At 40.0% G+C, this 24,693-nt stretch overlaps 1 protein-coding gene across 3 annotated transcripts in view; it reads left to right on the forward strand.

Annotated features, from left to right (window-relative positions):
* The window catches only part of ENPP3 (ectonucleotide pyrophosphatase/phosphodiesterase 3), a 153,399-nt gene that overhangs the window by 53,224 nt on the left and 75,482 nt on the right, over positions 1-24,693 (forward strand). For 2 of the 3 annotated variants that reach the window (XM_082250116.1, XM_082250118.1), the window contains exons 12-14: positions 8,196-8,304; positions 11,455-11,586; positions 16,850-16,881. In XM_082250116.1, coding sequence (XP_082106242.1) covers positions 8,196-8,304; positions 11,455-11,586; positions 16,850-16,881 — 273 coding nt within the window. The remainder of the gene's footprint in view (positions 1-8,195; positions 8,305-11,454; positions 11,587-16,849; positions 16,882-24,693) is intronic. The other variant, XM_082250117.1, reaches the window with a different exon arrangement.

A 24,693-nucleotide genomic window follows, 5' to 3' on the forward strand; every position in this document is an offset into this window, starting at 1 on the left:
CGAAACTTCATATTCCCCCATGTGAACAGAGCAGGCTCGGAGGATGGGGAACTGTGAATAATTGTAATTGGAAATAAGGTTATCTATTGTCATAGTGCGCTTACAATTTAAAAATAGACTGAAAAAACATTGTCCTTTAATGGGGCCTCAGGTCACACGTTGCATCCAAAAAACATTTTTAAGAATAGTAATTTTAGATTTCTGACACAAAGATGTCAACAGCAGTTTATTGATAACTGATGGATCTGAATAGTACAAAGTGCGTACTCTGTACCTTTCATATAAATGGAGAAGGTGGTAAAAGTTTATTGTTTGCAGCAAAACAATTCAACTTCCTGATTTCTAGTGCAGAAGAGAATTTAAATGATAGATTTTCCATGTTCCTGCAAAATATTAATTCTAATGAAAAACTTGATAGGCTATCAATGTAAAGTGCATTAATTCAATCAAGTCAGAAATACATATACAGGTATATCAAAAACTATAATTAAGAATGTGTTAAAAACATTTATAAACAATCCAGTAAAGTTAATCAGAAAAAAGAAGAGAAGTGCTCCTTTGCAAAAAGTTAATTTATACTTGTGTATCAACAAAAATCCATATTTCAGTGTGGATAGCAAGAGCTTCACACTCAAATGTGCACACCCAACTCTCAAGCTGTTTACCAGCTACTCTGACCCTAAGATGGGGGTCTGGCTGCACTTTATCCCAGTATTCCCATGTGATGGATGGATATAAGGAGCCAGGATTCCAGGATACTTATTTACTGGATTATTTATGAATGTTTTTTTAAAAACATTTTTATTAACAGTTTTTATTAACAGTTTTTGGTATACAGTATATGAATTTCTTAAATAATGTGGCATAAAAACAACTAAACATGCAGTGAATAAATTATGAGCAAAATATATCATTGGAAAAATATGTAGAAAAAAATCATTCATATGAAAGTGATACAATGAGATAGGTGCACAATCCAGTGTTAGATGAACATGAAAAAGTCCTTTTAATGAAAAAAATCCTCTTCAATATTAAACAAGAGTGTTCATAAAGTGCAAAAAAGTGTATACGTAACATTGATTGATGAAAGCCACCACCAAGCACCAACGCTTAGCATACGCTTATTACCAGATAGCATGGACCATAAATTATAACGGTCATAAAAGCAAAAAATTACCCGGCATCCGAGATAGGCAGTGGCTGCTCAGCAGCAGTCCAAATGGATCAGGAATTTAAAAAATTAACAATCCTAGGTACTCACTGCGTTTCTTTCTCATGAGCTAACAGTCTGCTGGTTTTTGACTCATTTGTGTCTGTTTATAACCTATCGAAGGTACATATATATTTTAAATAAAAGGACTTAAATGTTAGCAGGCTTCACTATGCTTGTTCATTTTTTTTTATTCCCGATCTATTTGGAGATGCTTCTGAGCAGTCTCCGCCTATCTCGGGTGCCGGGTTATTTTGTGCTTTTATGACCATTATAATTTATGGTCCATGCTATCTGGTAAGAAGTGTATGCTAAGTGTTGGTGCTTGGTGGTGGATTTCATTAATCAACGTTACTTTTTTAACTTTATGGACACTCTTGTTTATTATTGAAAAGGATTTTTTCATTGAAAGGAAATTTTTATGTTCACCAAACACTGGATTATACACCTATCTCTTTATATTACTTTCATAGGATTGATTTTTTTTCTATATATTTTTTCAATGATACCTTTTGCTCATAATTTATTCACTGCATGTTTAGTTGTTTTCATGCTCCATTATTTACCATATGATTATTCATGATTGCACTATTAGGATTTAGCGCCACTTCTTATTTATATTGATCATTTCCAGCTGTTATCATAGTTGGTTAAGTGGCTGCTTACCTTTTTGTTCTTTTTACTTGACCTAGTGCAGGTTTTTTCCGGTTTTCTATGAATTTCTTACTCGATTGAATTTATGCACCCTATATTGATAACGCAACACGTTTTTCAATAATATTAATCTGTATAATGTTTATGCGGATACTGTATTTTGTGAGTGCAGCTGTCACAGAGAAATTATTATTTTTTACTATTTGGTGACATTTCCTGCACAATATGACAGTGTTCCTGTTCACAAAGCACACCTAAAAATATTTTTTAAGAACCTTATCTCCAAAAGGTTTTACCCCCTCCACCCCTGACCAAGCCATTTTTTGCTATTCAGCACTGCACTACTTTAACTGACAATTGCGCGGTCATGCAACACTGACATTTTTATCATTTTTAGAGCTTTCTTTTGGTGGTATTTGTGATTGGCCCAGGTACCATGTGATAGCTGTGGGCCAATCACAGCATAGGAAACACAGCTGTTATGAATGAATGAATTCATAACAGCTTTTTGACATTGTGATTCTGTGATTGCATACGATCACATAATCACTGGGCAGTGGATACCAGGATCTACAATCTGCTGTGTCTGGTGAACACAACAGTCATGAGAGCAGCGTGCTGCACACTCCTAAACGAAGCAAGCTGGATCACGTACATGTATGTAATCCATCTTGCCTGAGCCGACAGCCTACAGTAAAAGTTATGTGGGTGGTCAACAAGTGGTTAAAGATATTTCTAGTTGTTTATTTGGACCAGATTTAAATATAAACCTCAAGCTAATCTAAACAGTTTTAAAGAGGGATAGGGTGGGGAACAAACTGATGGAAAGTTTCTTAACATACAATGTACCACCCAAGCCTTGAGATCCTTAACTGTTTGCTCAGACAGACATTGTTTTAATCTAATTTACAGCTGATAATAGGATCTTCATGTACAGAAAGGATTAATTATTGTAACCCTATCCTTATCTATATAGAAGGGGAAAGCTAGGGACGATTGTTAGACATGCTATGTTAATGAGAACATGTAACAAATACGCTGCCTGGCCAAAAAAAAAAAAAATTCTAATATTTAGTTGGCTTTGATTACGGCATGCATTTGCTGTGGCATTGTTTCGATAAGCTTCTGCAATGTCACAAGATTTAATTCTGTCCAGTGTTGCATTCATTTTTCACCAAAATCTTGTATTGATGATGGGAGTGTCGGAACACTGTACAAAGCCTTCTCCAGCACATCCCAAAGATTCTCAATGGGGTTAGGTTCTGGACTCTCTGGTGGCCAATCCATGTGTGAAGATGATGTTTCATGCTCCTTGAACCACTCTTTCACAATTTGAGCCCAATGAATCCTGACATTGCCATCTTGGAATATGCCCGTGCCATCAGGGAAGAAAAAAATTAATTGATGGAATAGCCTGGTCATTCAGTATACTCAGGTAGTCAGCTGACCTCATTCTTTGGGCACATGCAGTAACTATCCAATAGGATATTTATTGCATGCTTAGTTTAGTCATTTTTTTTGGGCCAGGCAGTGTATAAAGTAGGCGTTATCCCAAATTGGCTGCAAAAGTGGAAATACACTTCAAGCATCTGGGTGTGTAATTAAATGAGCCACAACAATACTTGGCACTTTAACATGCTCAACAAAAGAAAAATGGCAGATGTTGAAAAAAAAAAAACATATTTACTGTATTACACAACACATTTTTGTAATACAAATGCTTCCCTTTCAATGATGACATTAGATTTACTTAAAATCTTAACTGCATACTTTTATGCATGTGTTAATGGAAAATTTCAGCATGTGTTCTTTGGCATGAGTAATGTTTCCTTAGCAATTGCCGTACAAAGTGCTGTTTATGAGAGGATTGGCAACTTCTGTAATATCCTTCAATACAGATCCTTTTACAACACTTATTGTACAGATATGGCATTTGTTGTACCATGTATCTACACTTATCATTCTATCCTTTACTGCTAGTTAAGTCCTTGTTCCTATTTATGCATAAACAAATGCAGATGAAATCCAGTAAACAACTGATTTTCTAGCAATATTCATGACCAAAGTACATGTGTATCTCAAAAAAATTAGAATATCAGCAAAAAGTTAATTTATATCAGTAATTCAATTCAAAAAGTGAAACTCCTATATTTATATAGATGCGTTACACACAGAGTGATATATTTCAAGATTTTCTTTCTTTTAATTTTGAGGATTATGGCTTACAGCTAGTGAAAACCCAAAAATCAGCATCTCAGACAATTTGAATATTGTGAAAAAGTTCAATAGTGTAGACTCATGGTTTCACACTCTAAGGCTTCATGTACATGGGGCGTTTGAAAACCTCTCCTGAACACTGCAACTTGACAGCTAGTAATTGACGATTAAAAACATAAATTTTGCCGTGTTAACATGCCGCATTTATGCATGTTTAGCGGGGTTTGTGTTTAGAAGCATTTTCACATTGTAAAATGGTCAGAAATGAATACCCATTGAAAACATCTATAAATAAAATGCTTATAAACGCGAGTTACCGCGTTTAGACGCGCTTGCACACTGTTACAAGCATTTGGCTTTTCAAATGCCAATAAACTTCCATCGAAACACATTTTTTTGCTTTGAAAAAATGCCACTAAACTCAACTGCCCCCAAACGACTATAAACATCTCAATGTACATGGACAGATAAGATAACATAGAGGAGAGTTCAGGGGATGCTGCAAAAAATGCCCAACTGCTCCTAAACGTCCGTTTATTAGCAGCAGTGTACATCAGGCCTAATCAGCTAACTAAGTCAAAACACCTCTAAAGGTTTCCTGAGCCTTTAAATGGTCTCCCAGTCTGGTTCATTAGGTTACACAATCATAGGGAAGACTGCTGACTTGACAGTTGTCCAGAAGTTAGTTGGCTGTTCACAGAGTGCTGTATCCAAGCATATTAATGGAAAGTTTTGTGAAAGGAAAAAATGTTGTGGGAAAAGGTGCACAAGCAACAGGGATAACCGCAGCCTTGAGAAGATTGTGAAGCAAAGGCCATTCAAGAATTTTGGGAAATTCACAATGAGTGGACTATGGCTGGTGTCAGTGCTTCAAGAGCCACCAAACACAGTGGTGTGTGGTGGCTCTTGAAGCACTGTTGTATTAGGTCCAGTGTGAAGTTTCCACAGTCAGTGATGATTTGGTGAGCCATGTCATCTGCTGGTGTTGGTCCACTCTGTTTTATCAAGTCCAAAGTCAGCGCAGCCCTGTACCAGGAAGTTCAAGAGCACTTCATGCTTCCCTCTGCTGTCCAGCCTGGGAGATGCTGATTTAATTTTCCAGCAGGACTTGGCACCTGCCCACAATGCCAAAAGTACCAATACCTGGTTTAATGATCACTGTATCACTGTGCTTAATTGGCTGGAAAACTCGCCTGACCTAAACCCCATAGAGAATCTGTGGGGTATTGTCAAGAGGAAGATGAGAGACACCAGACCCAAAAATGCAGATGAGCTAAAGGCCACTATCAAAGCAACCTGGGCTTACATAACACATCAGCAGTGCCACAGGCTGATCGCCTCCATGCCACGCCGCATTGATGCAGTAATTCATGCAAAAGGAGCCCCAACCAAGTATTGTCTGCATACCATACAGTACGTGGACATACTTTTTAGTGAGCCAACATTCCTGTAAATAAAAAAAATCCTTTCTTTTATTGGTCTTATGTAATATTCTAGTTTTCTGAGATACTGAATTTTGGGTTTTCACTAGCTGTAAGCCATATTCATCAAAATTAAAAGCAAGAAATGCTTGACATATATCACTCTGTGTGTAATAAATCTATATAATATATGAGTTTCACTTTTTGAATTGAATTACTGAAATAAATTAACTTTTTGATGATATTCACATTTTTTAAGATGCACCTGTATATACTGCCTAAAGTAGAACTACTGACTTTTTTCTAGTTTTGGAGAGAAGTGAAGAATTTTAACCCATGTCAGTTTCCTATTGCTGTCTATGTATTGGATTGTTCCTGTTTATCCCTGTTTCATTCATGGTTTACCACAGCCATTACTAGTTGAGCCTATTCCCCTTGCAAGCATTATTATTTGAAAATGCAAATGACATTAGGCTGATATCTGTCTGTATGAATATTGATTTCATATTCAACCAACACGTTTGGGTTTCCCTAAAGTGTGGTTTCGATAGTAATTAAAATGCATTAATGCTAATAACCTAATTTAGTCTAGTAAATTATGAGGGAAAGGAAACCTACATTCAGTACCAAACATCTAATCATGCGATCTGTTTAAGTTCACTTGATTAGTGGAATAAACTTCAACTTTATAGTAAAAGTGGATTTGATGTCAACCCCCTAAAAGAGTAACCTGGCAGGAAATACAAATATACAATCTGTCTAGTTGTAAAATAGACCTAGAGTCAATACAGTGAGGGAAAAAAGTATTTGATCCCCTAATGATTTTGTACATTTGTTCACTGACAAAGAAATGATCAGTCTATAATTTTAATGGTAGGTCTATTTTAACAGTAAGTGACAGAATAACAACATAAATATCCAGAAAAACACATTTCATAAAATGTATCAATTGATTTGCATTTTAATGAGTGATATAAGTATTTGATCCCCTATCAATCTGCAAAATTTCTGGCTACAAGATGTCTTCTATACAGGTAATGAGCTGAGATTAGGAGCACTCTCTTAAAGGGAGTGCTCTTATTCTCATCTTGTTATCTGTATAAAAGACACCTGTCCACAGACTCAATCAATCAATCAGATTCCAATCTCTCCACCATGGCCAAGACCAAAGAGCTGTCCAAGGATGTCAGGAACAAAATTGTAGACCTACCCACACAAGGCTGGAATGGGCTACAAGACCATCGCCAAGCAGCTTGGTGAGAGGGTGACAACAGTTGGTGCAATTATTCGCAAATGGAAGAAACACAGAATAACTGTCAATCTCCCTTGGTCTGGGGCTCCATGCAGGATCTCCCCTCTCACCTTTCAATAATTATGAGAGCAGTGAGGAATCAGCACAGAACTACACAGGAGAATCTTTTGAATGATCTCAAGGCAGCTGGGACCATTGTCACCAAGAAAACAATTAATAACACACTACGCCATGAAGGACTGAAATCCTGCAGCGGCCCGCAAGGTCCCCCTGCTCAGAAAAGCACATGTACAGGCCCGTCTGAAGTTTATTAATGAACATCTGAATGATTCAGAGGAGAACTGGGTGAAAGTGTTGTGATCAGATGAGACCAAAATCAAGCTTTTTGGCATCAACTCAGCTCGCCGTTTTTGGAGGAGAAGGAATGCTGCCTATGAGCTCAAGAACACCATCCCCACTATCAAACATGGAGGTGGAAACATTATGCTTTGGGGGTGTTTTTCTGCTAAGGGGACAAGACAACTTCACCGCATCAAAGGGACGATGGACGGGGCCATGTACCGTCAAATCTTGGGTGAGAACCTCCTTGAGTAAGCGACACATCCAGTCGTGAAACGCATCTACCATTTTGTCCTGCACTCACAGTGTGTACGTTTTATATTTTGCCATTCGTTTGATGTGGAATAAATACACTCCATTTTTGAACTTTATCGGAAGTGCGGTCATTCCTTCTTACTTCATGTGAGAACCTCCTTCTCTCAGCCAAGGCATTGAAAACGGGTCGTGAATGGGTATTTCAGCATGACAATGACCCAAAACACACAGCCAAGACAACAAATGAGTGTCCTCAAGAAGAAGCACATTAAGGTCCTGGAGTGGCCTATCCAGTCTTCAGACCTTAATCCCATGGAAAATATGTGGAGGGAGCTAAAAGTTTGAGTTGCCAAACATCAGCATTGAAACCTTAATGACTTGGAGAGGATCTGCAAAGAGGAGTGGGACAAAATCCCTCCTGAGATGTGTGCAAACCTGGTGGCCAGCTACAAGAAACGTCTGCCCCCGTTATTGCCAACAAGGGTTTTGCCACCCAAGTTCTAAGTCATGTTTTGCGAAGGGGTCAAATACTTCACTCATTAAAATGCAAATTTATTTATAACTTTTTAAAATGTGTTTTTCAGGATTTTTTTGTTGTTATTCTGTCTCACTGTTAAAATAAACCTACCATTAAAATTATAGACTGATGATTTATTTGTCAGTGGGCAAACATACAAAATCAGCAGGGGATCAAATATTTTTTTCCTTCACTGTAGATAGCTGGTCTGTATTAGAGGTCCCATGAGGTCACTGGTCAGATGTAATGACCTGACCATACCAGTTTTACTATGAAAGCATTTTTTTTGCACTATCCAACTTCTTTGTGTTTCTTCCTGATTTTCATTAGGTGGTTCTTGCTTTGTTACGTGCTGACAAGACAGTGGGGATGTTGATGGATGGATTAAAGCAAAGGAATCTACATAATTGTGTAAACCTACTTTTGGTTGCTGATCATGGTATGTGGTTTGTCCATGTAACTGTAGTCACAGATTAGCCATTGCCAAGAGATCACAGAACCTATAAACTCAAGTGGCTGTAAACCCTTACATAAACCCAGTGAAGTGACTGGCCTCAGGTGATACACAGAAATAAAACAAATCCACCTACATAAGTTGCACTTGATTAGCTGCAGCCCTAACTTCTCTACAGCCATTCAAAGTCCAGATTTTATAAAGCTTGACTGAGCTGTCAGAAAAAAAAAGGGGGAGCTGAAGTTACACTCTGCAGAGCTCAGTAAGGAGAGCTCACACCTTCACACAGCACACAGGTACAGAGCCAAGGCTGTCAATCAGCTGGAGATCCCTCCACTGTCACCCTTTTTCTCTTGGTGTCAGGAAACCTTGTCAGAAGTGATTCATGTTGATAGAGGAATGAAGCAGCAGGCAGAAATTACACTTAGGCTTAATGTACAGTAGCCTACACTGACAGCTCCTAAACTTGAGTTTAGGAGCTTTTGGCATTTTTTTGCCAGCTCCATAAAAGCCTATGTGTAAATGTACACGTAGGCTTTTAGCAGAGTTTAGGAGCTGACGAGTTTAGGTGTGCTTCAACCTCCCTCTCCTGAATGTGGAAGAATTGCGTTCAGGATAGGAACGTTTTGACTGCTGGCTGCGGGAAAACGCAAAATGCAGTGTGATTTTGCATTTTCGCATGGCCGTGGTAAATGTAGGCCAGTGTACATAAAGGTTTAGTGCTCTGGATTGAGACGACTACACATTATAGAGTGATAAGCTTTGCTCATATTTCATGTCTGAGGTTTACAACCACTTTAGCTAATTTACTATTCAATGGGTCTCTTTAAAAAAAAAAAAACACTTAAAATTTATATGTCAACTATTTACAGACATTGTTTAATTGATATTACAAAATGTGATTGATTTACCAAAGAAGTGGAGCCTGTTTACTTTGTAAGATGATTTTTCACTTTAAAGAAGAGTTGTTGCCAGAAGCTGAAAATTCTTTTTGAATCCTCCAAGGGATGTGCTCGGAGCGATGACCTGTTAATACCTTAGTTTTTAAGAAGGCAATGCAGTATCTCACAGTACTTTAGAGGTGGGCTTTTTGGTTTCTTTTGTACTACATCTCCATGACCTTAATGGGTCTACTGTTCCCCTGGACTCACAAGCCCTATACCATAGAACCAGTAAAGTCATATTTTTCAATGGTGGGTGCTAAGAAGCCCCAAACAGCTGTATGCGAGTTTGTAATACTGGTTCTGTAAAGTTATGACCATATCTGGTATACACCAGTGGTTCTGGATGCACAGATGGCTAAAAGGGGTAAAACAATTATTTGCATGACACTTGTAGTTATTTGCAAAATTATTTGCATGACTCCACTCACATACTCATAAAAAGAGTACCTTGTTTTTGCATTTTGTACTGAAAGTGAGGACGTGTAAATACCATTTTTTATAAGAAGGCAATACTTTCTATCACAGAACTTTAGAGATGGGCTTTTCTGTTGCTTTTATACTGAGATTTTAACCACTTGCCACCTGCTCACAGTATATTTACTGCGGCAGTCAGCCCCTCACAGGCAGAGTGACGTAGATCTACGTCGCTAGCCTGTGAGGGTCTAGGGAGCGAGCGCGCGCCCTCGGAGGCGCGCTCCCGCATGGTCACGGACCCCCCCACGCGTGTGACCGGTGGACCCGATGTCCACCGGTCACTCTGCGATCGTCGCTGCAGAGGGAGAAAGTCAGGCGGCTAATGTAAACAAGCCGCCTGTCATTCTCCCCTGTGTAGAAACAGTGATTACACGGTTCTACTATGTAGGACCGTTGATCACTGTTTCTAAAGCTCAAGCCACAGCCAATCACAGTTAGAATCACGCCCCTAGGGACACACACAGCCCCTCCCTCTCAAATAAAGTTAACCCCTTCACTACCAGTGTCATTTTGCAGTAACAGTGCATATGTATAGCACTGATTACTGCAGTAATGTCACTGGTAAAGTGTCAAAAAGTTAGTCAAGGGTCCGATCTGTCCGCCGCAATGTCGCAGTACTGCAAAAAAAATCGTAGATCGCCGCCATTGCGCGTTAAAAAAAAACAACAAAAATGACAAAAATCTTTCCCTTTGTTAGTAAACGCGATAACTTTTGCGCAAACCAATCAAAATAAGCTTTTTGCAATTTTTTTTACCAAACATATGTAGCATAAAACAAATTGACCGAAAATGTTAAAAAATTTTGATTTTTACATTTTTTTTGGGGGGAATTTCATATTAAAAAATGTGAAAAATATTGCTATTTTTGCAAAATTGACGCTCTTTTTTTGTTTATAGCGCATGATCAAAAAATCGCACAGGTGATCAAATACCACCAAAAGAAAGCTCTGTTTGTGGGAAAAAAAGGACGTCAAATTAGTTTAGGTACAGCTTCGCACGAGCGCGCAATTGTCCGTTAAAGTCACGCAGTGCCGAATCGCAAAATAGGCCCTGGTCAAGAAGGGGGTAAAATCTTCTGGGGCTTAAGTGGTTAATGACTGTACTGTTATGTATATTAAAAGGAAAGTCTAATTGTATTTACTTCTATCCATGGTACAGTAGTAAATGAAAGGTGCAATAAAACACCATCTAATATTTAGAAATTCCCCTTAACGCTTGTGAATCCCAGACTCAGCTGTCAGCTATACTGGGGAGAGAGAAAGTAGCAGAGTCTGCCGGCTTGTGTTCTAGTGAATAACAGCAAACACACTCAGTATTTCCTTCTTTCCCAATACAAGTAGATTGGCAGTGGAGGTGTGGCTCTGCAAAATTACAGACCAGAACAAAAGAATAAAGGGAGGACAGGGGCTCAGTGCTGGCTGTAACTCACCAGCACTGACAAATATTATTTTTATTACATTATAAAACCACTATGGAGATTTCAATGGAACCAAGGGCTATGTGCACTGGGTCCCACTGGGGTATTCAGTAAGGATTTTCAACTACTTTAAAGTACAACTAAAGGCAAAACTTTTTCAGAGTTGGATGGAGTGGTGAGGAAATACAATTACAACCCATGATTAATAAGCAGCAAGAATTATTGTATCACTAAGGCTGTTGTTTTTATAAATTGGTACTATGTAAATATGTGTAAAAATAATGACTGATTTTACCGCAGGAATGGAGCAAACCTATTGTAGTCAGCTGGAGTACATGACAAATTACTTTGAATCAATATCTTTCTTTTGGCTGTATGATGGACCAGCAGCTCGCATGCGGGCATATAGAGTCCCACAGGACTACGAAAAATGTAAGTCTTTCGTTTTACTAGTTACCAATATTTTGTATGACATTACATTGGTAGTAAGCATGGTAGCAAAAAGCACAAGGGCGCATTAAGAACATATACATGAGGTGCTAAAGAGGTATATTTTCATTACATTTCTACAATACAATACAATACTTACAAATAGTGCACAAAAAGGAGAGGGTAAAAACTCAAGAGGAGGGGTTGTGAATAGTGATGGGTGAAAGATTCGGACTGGGCATGAGTTCGGGCCGAACTTTTGCCTGTTTGGCCATTCACTGAACACACAAATTTTCAGGGTGTTCGCCCCGACGAACACCCTGCAATACACTGATCACTGCCCAGTGCATTCTGCGCCCTGATTGGGCAAATATTTACCAAATGAGGTCGCAGTGAAAGCTGGTTGTGTAAGCTGGCTGTGGCATTCTTAACAACCGATGAGTCATCAGGTGTCAATAGGTTTCCCCAAGGACAGCTGAATAAAAAAAAAATAAAAAGTGCTGGTAAAGAATATATAGAAAAAAAACAGCCTGCCCCCCCCCAAAAGGATTTGGAGGTGAACCCCACGCCAAGATTAAAAAAGAGCCGCTCGGGGTCCCCCCCAAAATCTTTACCAGACCCTTATCCTGGCATGCAGGCTGACAGGTCAGGAAAGGGGGGAGCAATCTCCCCCTTTCTGAACCATGCCAGGTCACTTGCCTTCAACAAAAAAGAAAGAGAGAAGCGCTCTAAGTGCAGACAGTCTTTATTGGTAACAAAGGCATAAGTGGTAACAACTCACTAGAAGCCAAGATAATAGAGCTGTATCACATCAAAGACGTGGGAAGATCCTCTGGGGGGTGCCATCCATTCACATGTAGCAGTCTGTGGCTTGATCGCCGGTCACAGGAAAGAAGAGAGCCGGCTACCTCCTGCAGCGGTCAGCGTCTAGAACAGCAGCTACGATGTGCGAGTGGAGGATGGAAAGCGGCCCCGTCACCAGGGAATGTAGAGTATGTAGAGTATGCACGGCATGCACGACGCGTTTCTGAGCATGCGCCAGGTCACGTACGACCTCGTGCGCTCTTTCATCAGGTGCTGTGGAGCCGTGATTGTTATGAGGTTTATATGGTGCAAGATAAATGACGATTGGAAACAGCCTAGGAAGGATACAAACTAATGGCTTGGAACTTCATATAAAACCGGGCAATCCTATATAACACTACAGTTTATCACTATAACAGCATTAAAAACATTGGAAACATTAGAAGCACATATGTGGAGTATGTTCAATTAATCATACACTAATCCATGTGTATAGGGGCTAAAAAAGTAATTAATCATAAATCCCATGCATGTACAAAAATGTATTCAAAAATAAATAAAGATAAAATTAAAAGTTAATCCTAAAAAGGACCCGGGCTCACTAAGGCTCACTAAAGTTATATGAAACCAGGCAACAATGCGTAAAGTGGACATGATACATATAAATGGAAAAAAATGAATGATCATGAATACGTTAGTATAAAGGATTATATATAGAAACTAAAACCATTTAGTGGGATAAGATATGCATATGAAAAAAAGATAAAAAGATAAAGGACATATATATATATATATATATGTATAATGGTCATATAATTTTAAATGTAGGGGGATCTTTCCTTCAACATGCTCTCGAAAAGAGTACAAAAGCAATAATCACACGAGAACATTTTTGACAAATCCTTTATTAAAAAATAAAAAAATAGTATATAGGAAATGTCAAAGCGCAGAGCGGCCATACGGCAGGAGGCCACCCAGGAGGCAAGAGCATTTTTTATTTTTTCTATTTTTCGGGACGGTGGGCAGCATGATTGACGATGGATTTAAATTGAGGGACACTGTTTTTAATAAAGGATTTGTCAAAAACTGTCTCGTTTGGTTATTACTTTTGTACACTATTTTTGGTGAATAGGGATACCCATTCACATAGGGAGGAGGCAGGGATTTGCATCCCCTTTGTTAAAGGGGTCTTCCAGATTCCAATAAACCCCCACCCACAGACCAGATAACCACAGCCCAGGCTTGTCGGGAAGAGGTCCCAGTCCCTGCTTTGGGGGGGCAGAAACATAAAAATTCACTGCTCCTGAAAAAAAAAAAACTATTTTTTTTCTTTTAATTGATACATGTCCCCCAGGGCAATACCCAGACCCCCATACCCTTTTTATGGCCAATTACTTGCATATAAAACTTTACTTATACTTGGTTTACTCCTCTCTGGTCAAAGTAATCTCTCCCGGAGCTTGCAAAACTACAAGGCTTTAATTGTTGGGATAAGGCAGGTATGCTTTTGATCCCCCACCTATATGTATATCAAACCCTTTAAGTCTTTCCACCAACTGCAAATGGAATTGTTTATTTGTTAAGGCTGAGGATTCTAAGAGATTCTTTTCAGAAATGTGGGTACACCTTCATCATAAACTGCTGTTTAAGATTACACTCTTGTGTAAGAGCAAATGGGAACTAGAAGTTGGCCCAACACCTGATGACACATGGGAGAAGATACCATAAACAGTCCTTCTTGTTTCACTCTCCCCCTCTCACAGCTTAACACAATTATTTATTATACACAAGGCATGTTGAACTCCACACTTTCACTATACAAATGCCCTAAACCCTTATTCCTGCTGCTGTAAATGTAATCAAGCCAAAGGTAATCAAAATCACCTCCTACGGTGATGCCCGAAACTTTAAGTACAACTAAAGGCAAACATTTTTTTTTTGTTTTGGATAGTGTACAGGGGTTAGAACACCTGTCAGGTCTTTATTGCTGTCTATGCACCTGTTAGGGAAATTCACCTTCTCTGTCTGTCCTATTTACTGTTATCATTGAAAGTGGAAAGTGAAAATAAAAGACAATCACAAATTTTAAGTTGTCCCCACAAGGAAACGGAGGGGAAATCTTCAGATGAGGACACTAATTCTGATGACCTGGGGGTCCCCCTGGGATTAGCCTAATTTGCAGGGATTTCCTCTCACTTCTTGTTTTGGCTATGGGACAGGAAGTGCAGAGAATTCTCCCTCAATGAGGCTATGACCCAAAATGAAACATAGGTTTTGCCTATACTGTAGCTCTACTTTAGGATACTGGTATTCCATTATAACCTCTATTAACAATGTAAAGGGTATCTTCTTGAATGTCGATTCTATTACCTGTATTTTGGGGAGCTTTGATTCTTCCTCCCTGAATGAATTTTAATCCCTGGTGATCTCGAGGTCTCTGTTTGTTGCGCATAGTCTCCTAGCTATTAATTGGATCCCTGCATCACCTCCTACTACGATGAAACGGTTCCAAGAACCTAATAGGTGCATGCTGTTTGAGCAACACACCTATCTTTTGCGGAATGCCACACGAAAATATGACTGTATCTGATCATTTTGGCTGGCTACATCGCTTCTATCCACTGCTTAAAGTATTGAAATTACATTTATTTTTACTCATGTTCCTCATTCTTTTACCTGCTACCTTGTTTGTGAACTGCGTAATCCTATCAGATAGGTCTTGATGCCATGTAACCTAGAGCTATATTGGACTGTATTTGTCTGTAAGTCATGTTTGACTTGTGTCTTTGTATCAATACCAAAACAGTTATAAATACAATCTGATAAAAAAAAAAAATCAATTCTACAGGTCACTACTAGGCTTGGGTTTTTTAATATTTCAAGTGCTGCTTAAGCACTGACATATGTTGCGTGTAAGCAGTGATGAGTATCATTCTGATTCATTAACTTTAAGCGGAAAGATTATTTTCTGATTAGCAGGTACGCCTATAATTGCAGCTTAGTTAGAGTGAACCTGTGATAACTAAATACGATTACCTTACCCTATAATACATGTTGAACTTTGTCCAGTAGATAATAACTGTTGGGGACAGCTGCCTATTTATTAGCTGTGTTACTAAGCTACAAAAATAAATACATTAAATTATTTTTTTACTGATTGTACTTACCTAAGTACAGTATATTTTAAGTAGAACTAATTTCCTTCTCTTATGTGAATGAAGTCATAGTGAAGTAACATTCGTAGACTGTCTTTCCATCTTTCCATTTAAAACAAGTAGCCACATAGAGAATGCCATCCCTTACGCATTAGCTTTTAGCACCTGAAGATCGGCACTGGTTAGTTTTTGACAATATCCAAAGTCCTCTCTGTAAAGCCCCGTACACATGCCTCGAAGAATTGGCATGGAATTTTTGTCCCAACGTCCGATCTGCCGACTTTCGGCTTGTTAGTATGGTGCTTCCGACAACCGACTCTGACTTTTCGGCCGAAAAAAATATGGTGTGCAGGCTATAAAATTTTTGTCCGCCGTCAAAACACGGCCGATTTTCGTGCAGTCAGTACAGATTTCGACAGGGAAAAATCTTATGAGCAAGACTGGGCATGCTCAGAGAAGAAAGAACACAAAGAAAGCAAACCAACACATGACATCACTTCTAAAGCAGATTTTTGTTGGGTGAGAAAATTCGTGTGCAGTCTAGGCACATTCCAACCAACAAAACACCACTCTGAACAAAAGACGGACGATCGGTCGGCCGATAATCGTTGCGTGCGTACGGGGCTTAAGCCTTTACCTAGCCCTCACATTTATCTTCTCTTAAACCTTAAAGCTAACGATTCCTTGTGGTAACTGATCCCCTTTGTCTTAATACTGACCTTTCTTGTGCTGGGATTTTTTTTTTTTGCACAGAAGATCAACCTTTTTGTTTAAAAAAATACCAACATCAAAGGATATTAACGCAAGAGTCTTCTGTTTCATGACATATACATAGGGGTCCGACAATACATAGAGTTCGGGCCTACACAGGGCCAGATACCCCCGCCCGTGTGATTGGTGGCCCTGGCCATTTGCTGAATTGTAGGAGACGGGATGAGAGTCACATGGTAGCCAAACCTGAAACCATCAGATTTTCCTCAGTCCCTACCCGCTATTTACTTTTATGGCTGCATTGTTACAAAAGACCTTCACCATATCACAAGGGACTGTTTGAGATTGCCCAATTCTTACAATGTTACTGCCATCACTGTTAGAAGTGACCACAAGATTGGACTTGCAAAGGAAAAATAGCAAATACATCAACTCAAGACTAATGTGCTTAAAATCTGAAATGTTAAAATATGCCTTTAAAAATTTCTGTTGGCCTTCCTATTTTTGAAAAAAGGTTTGTATATAGGCAATGCTTACTTGCAGTAACTATGACTTATGTTAAAGATAATGTTGTTTTTTTTTTTTTTTTTCTACAGTTGATTCTGAAGGAATTGTGAAAAACCTTACAGTGAGTACTTTCATTTCTTATACAGTGTGTTCGCATAGACATATATGCGGCTGTGTGTGTAAAAAAAGGGCATGCATGGCATGAGAAAAAAAAATATTGTAAACTTTACACATTACCAGCCATACAATAAAAACAATAATCAGCTGTTAGCACTAGTATGTTTGCCTCAAATAACATTCTACTTTATCCGCATAAATACATTTATAGATTATTTTCTGTAAAACTTTCTATTTCTGAAAGCGTTCTTATTTTACAGCATTTTTTCACACCTGCCTAAAACTTTCGCACAGTAGTGTATGTTAGTGGCCAATGGCAGATATTGGAGACCAGGGCTATTGTTGACCACTGTCCTATGTTTTGGAAGGACACAAGATGCTATTGTATGAGGGACCATAATATGGTATGGAAAGGGGAGAGTTTGACGCAATCGGAATGCACGGGTTGCTGCAATAGTCTAAGTATGGGCAAAATGCAGATGATAAAGTCCGGTGTTGCTAATCACTTTGATGGCTGCAGGTTTTGAAGGGTGAAGTAACCCTGTATGGATCCAAGAAAAAGAGAAGAGAAGACCAGCGCCAATCTAAGTGTAGCTATGCAAGTATTTAATAACAATAAGAAGAGTGTTACTCACAAAAGTGCATTTAAAATAGGCATCTCAAAGTAATTGGGGCATCTGAGCAGTGTTCGTTCAAGGTGTCCATCCGAATCCCTTGCGGAGCTGTCGCTTGTAGGGGATGAGCGGTGTTCTCCTGTTGCAAGGCAGGGGACGTGCTGATCCTCGGCGGTGGTGTAGCAACGTGGGTCCGTAGGTCAGAGGGTTATGACGACACTTCCTGGAGACAGAATGTGTGTGGAACGGCGACGCGTTGCGGAGCATGCGCTCCTTCTTCAGGACGGCCTGAATAAATTCCACACACATTCTGTCTCCAGGAAGTGTCGTCGTAACCCTCCGACCTATGGACCCACATTGCTACACCACCGCCAAGGAGGCACGTCCCCTGCCTCGCAACAGGAGAACGCCGCTCATCCCCTACAAGCGATAGCTCCGCAAGGGATTCGGATGGACACCCTGAACGAACACTGCCCAGATGCCCCAATTACTTTGAGATGCCTATTTTAAACGCACTTTTGTGAGTAACACTCTTCTTATTGTTATTAAATACTTGCATTGCTACACTTAGATTGGCGCTGGTCTTCTCTTCTCTTTTTCTTGGATAATATGGTATGACCCAAGATAACTACATTTTCCTGTAGACCATTCAATATGTCATCAGTGGCCCACACACAGTCCAAGTAATGGCAGACAGGGTCTGAAATCAACCCTTTCTAGATATTCTGCATGTGTACCTCATACCTTTCCTTGTGAACTGGAAAGGGATCCACTACTGCCTAAAAGGAATGGTAAACCTTTTCATGTTTCTGTGCAGATGACTGAACTAAAGAAATTAACATTTGTTTAATTATTAGGTGTCAATTGGTTAATTTCACCTTGAGTTATAATTTTTTGCATGGAACCACAGTATTTGAATGCTAAGACTTTGGTTCATCATATGAACACATGTTCAATCATGTAAAAGAGGGGAAGAATCATAGAATGGATTAAACATGCTGCTTGAGGCACTGCATCTGTCAATATTGTTACTTTTTTTAAATTCATGTGTGTGCCAGATAATGTTGTAAAGGCCATATGGACTGCCAAATTTTTCATGATGCTGAACCTGAAGGGTATCTTAAACCAAATAGTTCAAAACACACTCAGTAAAACATTCACTTACTTTTGTAGTTCAGAATGTTAAATGTACCTGGCCTACAGTGTCAAACAAGATCTCTTTAACTGACAGTCCAATCTGGAACTCATACTCATTAGATACTCCTTTGCATCCAGGACATGGAGGTACCCACAAGCTTTCCTGAATCTAATACACGTTTTGTATAGGGATGATAGAATTGGGAGTATTGCTGATTCCTCATTTTCAGGGGTTGATTTACTAAAGGCAAATAGGGTGTTTACTTTGCAAGGGAAGTTGCATTTTGCAAGGGGATATCCCCCAGAGCTTAGTGCTTTCCATCATGCAATCAAGTGCAAGCAAAAATGCATTTATTTATTTTTTTACTTTTATATTCCTTGTTCGTCATTGGATATTCTTTGCAAAGTGAAATTTCACTACACTCATTAGGCTTTGCAAAGTATAACTTCCATTGCAAAGTGAACAGCCAATTTACTTTTAGTAAATTAACTCTTTTCTCTACTGATATTTGATCTAAAGGTAATTGTGCAATTTATTAATCTGGGCAATTAGGATTCACGGCCTTTAAGGTTTTCCGTGTGCACAAGTCGGCATACAATTTGGCTGCTTGCCTGGTTATTATAAGATGATTTACTTAAAGAACACACACTTTACATAGTTTGTTTGGGCCAATGTGGCCCAAATAAACTATGTCCCTCACTAATCCAGTGGCAGATGGTGCTAAACATTTTTGGGGGGGCAGCAAACCCCTCCGCGTCCGCAATCACCCCACAAATGGAGTTCTCCCATGGTCACAGCTCCCCTAAAACCCAGCCCTGTGGCTTCCCGGACTTCCACCTGGCTAACCCGGTCTTCTTTAGATCTGCCTCCTGTCCTAATTGGCTGGGATGAGAAGCCGGAAACCGATGGCGAATATTGATTCGCTAGTATCACAAGTGGGAGGGTTCCGGGCCCAGTGTTCTGCGTCCTGAGGACAACCTTTTACAAGCCAATAAGAGCCTAGAGCTCTAATCACATGCTTTAAAAAAATTACAGACCTCATAGAAAGCATAAGTCCGGCGCCCTGCATGCAAACTAGAGGGGCGGCGCCTCTGAATTCCTTACGGACCGGCCGCCATTGCACTAATCTGTGAGGCTGCTGGATGTGCAGTATAGCTGAGGCTACATACAGCATACTGCAGTGTGTTTCGGGTGTGAGATGATACTTCATGTCTCATACTCGGAACACAGTAGAGTCCATCACAGGTTGAAGAGTATTTTTATTACAAAATGTTTCAGCAGATTTTATTAACATTAGAAGAAATATGTGTTGCACACCTCCCAACTTTCTGTGATGGGAATGAGGGACACCTATTAGCAAAAGTATATAGACATAGGGCATAAACGAGAATTGTACAAAAAAATGGATTGGTTAAACCCACAAGTACTTTTTTTTACCACTACTATTCCTTTATATTGACTTTTGAAATTAACACATGCAGTAATTTAGAAACTGGATGAAAGGTTTAGCACTTGGAAACACTTTTTCGTAAGTAAATAGTGCATTTTATGTACAACTACACTGCTCAAAAAAATAAAGGAACACTTTTAAATCAGAGTATAGCATCAAGTCCTGGGGGACTGATCTGGTCAGTTTAGTAGCAGAGGGGGTTGTTATTCAGTTTCAGCTGTTTTGGCGTTCATGAAATTAACAACAGGGGCACTAGATGGGCAACAATGAAAGGACCTCCAAAACAGAATGTTTTTTACAGGTGGAGGCCACTTTTTTTTTTTCCCCTTCTCATCTTTTTTGACTGTTTTTCACTAGTTTTGCATTTGGCTAGGTTCAGTGTCACTACTGGTAGCCTGAGGGGGATACCTGGACCCTATAGAGTATATATACTATACAATTCCTCCAGAATTGCACATCAATACGTGCCATTACCAGAAGGTTTGCTGTGTCTCAAGAGCATGGAGGAGATTCCAGGAGACAGGTAGTTTCTCTAGGAGCTGGACAGGGCCAAGGATGGCCATTAACCCATCAGCAGGACAGGTATATGCTCCTTTGTGCAAGGAAGAACAGGATGAGCACTGCCATAGCCCAACAAAATGACCTCCAGCAAGCCACTGGTTTGAATGTCACTGACCATGCAATCAGAAACAGGCTTCATGAGGGTGGCCTGAGGGTCCAACACCTTCTAGTGGGCCCTGTGCTCACTGCTTGGCACCATGGAGCTCGATTAGCATTTGCCATTGCACAACAGAATTGGCAGGTCTGCCAGTGGCACCCTGTGCTTTTTACAGATGAGAGCAGGTTCACCCTGAGCACATGTGACAGACGTAAAAGGGTCTGGAGAAACCGTGGAGAATGTTAGTCTGCCAATAATATTGTTCAGTACGGTTTGGTGGTGGGTCAGTGATGGTCTGGGGCGGCATATCCATGGCGGGGCGCACAGCCCTCTACAGGCTAGACAAGTGCACCCTGACTCCCATTAGGTATTTGGATGAAATCTTTGGACCCATTGTCAGACCCTTCGCTGGTGCAGTGGCTCCTTGGTTCCTCCTGGTGCAAGACAATGCCTGGCCTCATGTTGTGAGAGTATGCAGCCAGTTCCTGGAGGATGAAGGAATTGATACCATTTATGGCCCCCAGGCTCACCTGACCTAAATCCAATAGAACACCTCTGGGACATTATGTTTTGGTCCATCTGATGCCACCAGGTTGCACCTCAGTCTGTTCAGGAGCTCAGTGATGCCCTGGTCAAGATCTGGGAGGAAATACCCCAGGAAACCATCTGTCGTCTCAAAAGGAGCATGCCCTGATGTTGTCAGGCATGCATACAAGCATGTGGGGGCCATACAAACTACTGAGTACCATTTTGAGTTTCTGCAATGAAATTTCAGTAAAATGGACTAGCCTGCTGCAACATTTTTTCACTTTGATTTTCAGGGTGTCTTTGAATTCAGCACTCTGTAGGTTGAAAATGTTAATTTCCATTAAATGATGTGGCATCCTTTCGTTCCTAACACATTACCCAGTCCATATCACTATAAATATCCAGCATAATATTTTTCCCCATTGAGATCTGATGTGTTTTCAAAGTGTTCCTTTAGTTTTTTTGAGCAGTGTATATAGATAAGATCAAAATGAGGGACAAATGAGGAGGAAAGAGGGACAGAGGGACATTGTTCTGAATGAGGGACAGTCCCTTGAAATCAGGGACACTTCGGAGCTATGGTGTTGGTCCATGTATAGCAGTAGTTCTTCAAAAGTGAACAGAAAATCTTATACTCTATTTTTGTAGTTACAGCAAATTCCACAAGAGGTCATGTAAGTCTAAAAAATATTGTGTGCTAAACAGATTTATAAAGAACACTTGACATTTTATATGTTCTTAAAGTCATTCTAAAGGCTGGACATTTTTTTACCCTAATGCATTCTACATTAGGGTAAAAAATGTCCCATTACTTGTATCACCCCCTCACCCCTCTGCATACTTACCTGAGCTCGATACAGCACTGGGCCCATCTGCAGCTGCTCTTTCTGCTCACAGAGGCAGCAGTAGGGGCCATTGGCTGTCAATCAAATCCTCTGAGCAGAGAGCGTGGGGGGGCATAGCTGAGCCATGCTGTCTGTAGACAAGCACAGCCCGGCTCAGGAGCGAGCCTACAAGTGTACCCCATAGCAAATGGAACGCCAGTAGGGGACCCCAGAATAGGAGGTTTGTGGCCGCTGTGTGCGCTATCATTGCACAGAGTAGGTACGTTTATTTTTTTAATATGAAAAAAAGCTTTACAATTACTCTAACTGAAGAGACATAGGTTGAAAAAAACTTCAATTAAAGTACATTAAAAAAATGTCATGTAATGTTCACAGCTGTCTGATGCCTGCAACATGGCAGTTTCTAGGGAGTCACTAAAAAATCTATCTAAAAGCAGCGCTAACAGGTATTAAAATAATGTGAATAATAATAAGTGAATCAGTGCATGGTATGACCAATAAATACAAAATTCATATATAGTAAAGTGCATATACATAAAGTGCAATCATATAATGTCCATAGTGCAAACAATGCAAATAGTGCAAAAAAATTTTTTTTATAGGTTAAGGTGCAGTCCAAAATGAATGGTTCCCTTGACTGGAACTAAAGTGCTGGAAAGGTGCTCAAAGTAATCCATATAGGTGCCAAAGTGCTCTCAGGAAGAAACCCCTATGGGGGGATACACTCACCAGACCTGGGATAAAAACAAGCCTTAAGCTGAGACAATATCCCCTGGATGGATGCAGCACAGTCTCCAAAATATCCCTGTATCAGCTCCTCTCCGCTTTATCCTCAGCCATGTATTAAAAGAAGGGAAAGGAGCCAAACATAGCGAAGCCCGTAGGTGTTTTATTTAATAAATTATAGAAAAACTACTCACAAAAGTATCATAGTAATCAGCATTGGAATAAGCTATGTCACAGCGAGTCATCCCACTTCCGTGTACGCTGCCGGCGTGCGTTCCACGGTGGTTTCAGGAAGTGACGTTGTGTGATGTTCCTCTGCCCAGAAGTGCATCGACGCGTTTCGCCCACCTATTATGGGCGTTATCAATGGTCTTTGACACAGAATTTGAATCCAATACAATTTTCTTTTGGCTAAATGTAGAACAAATATTTTTTTCCAATTTTTTTGAAGTGTGAGAAGATGATGACTTCCTATGCATGTACAGTATGCTGGTTTTGTTTTCTGTGTACTCGATGTCTAGTGGCCTTGATGCCTAGACATTCTAGGACCTTAAACTGTATGGACAAACTTTTTTTTTTTTTTTTTTTTTGGATAGAAAAGGGAAGGCCAAAAACCATTGACAGTTTATTTATTAATTTTATCTCTTTATTAAGAATTTAAAGGTGACATAACAATTAACAAAAGCAAGCAATTACAATATGAACAGTATGTATAACAAGATAATTTAGTAAGATTCAGGTTTGTACAGTAGCTCCCAAAAGTGAGTACACCCCTCACCTTTTTGGAAATGTTTTATTATATCTTTTCATGTGACAACACTGAAGAAATTACACTTTGCTACAATGTAAAGTAGGGAGTATACAGCTTGTATAACAGTGTAAATTTGCTGTCCACTCAAAATACCTCAACACACAGTCCTTAATGTCTAAATCACTGGAAACAAAAGTGAGTACACCTCTAAGTGAAATTGTCCAAATTGGGACCAAAGTGTCAATATTTTCTGTGGCCACTATAATTTTCCAGCACTGCCATATCCCCTCTTGGGCATGGAGTTCACCAGAGCTTCCCAGGTTGCCACTGGAGTCCTCTTCCACTCCTCCATGATGACATCCCAGAGCTGGTGGATGTTAGACCTTGCGCTTTTCCACCTTCCGTTTGAGGATGCCCCACAGATGCTCTATAGGGTTTAGGTCTGGAGACATGCTTGGCCAGTCCATCACCTTTACCCTCAGCTTCTTTAGCAAGGCAGTGGTCATCTTGGAGACATTTTTGGGGTTGTTATCATGTTGGAATACTGGCTTGCAGCCCAGTCTCCGAAGGGAGGGGATCATGCTCTGCTTCAGTATGTCACCGTACATGTTGGCATTCATGGTTTTCTCAATAATCTGTAGCTCCCCAGTGCCAGCAGCACTCATGCAGTCCCAGACCATGACACTCCCACCACCAAGCTTGACTGTAGGCAAGACACACTTGTCTTTGTACTCCTCACCTGGTTGCCACCACACATGCTTGACACCATCTGAACCAAATACGTTTATCTTGGTCTCATCAGACCACAGGACATGGTTCCAGTAATCCATGTCCTTAGTCTGCTTGTCTTCAGCAAACTGTTCGTGGGATTTCTTGTGCATCATCTTTAGAAGAGGCTTCCTTCTGGGACGACAGCCATGCAGACCAATTTGATGCAGTGTGCGGCGTATGGTCTGAGCACTGACAGGCTAACCCCCCACCCCTTCAACCTCTGCAGCAATGCTGGCAGCATTCATACATCTATTTCCTAGAAACAACCTCTGGATATAACGCTGAGCACGTGCACTCAACTTCTTTGGTCGACCATGGCGAGGCCTGTTCTGAGT

Source organism: Pelophylax lessonae (genome assembly GCF_965119305.1).
Source record: "Pelophylax lessonae genome assembly, chromosome: 3".
Taxonomy (NCBI): Eukaryota; Metazoa; Chordata; class Amphibia; order Anura; family Ranidae; genus Pelophylax; species Pelophylax lessonae.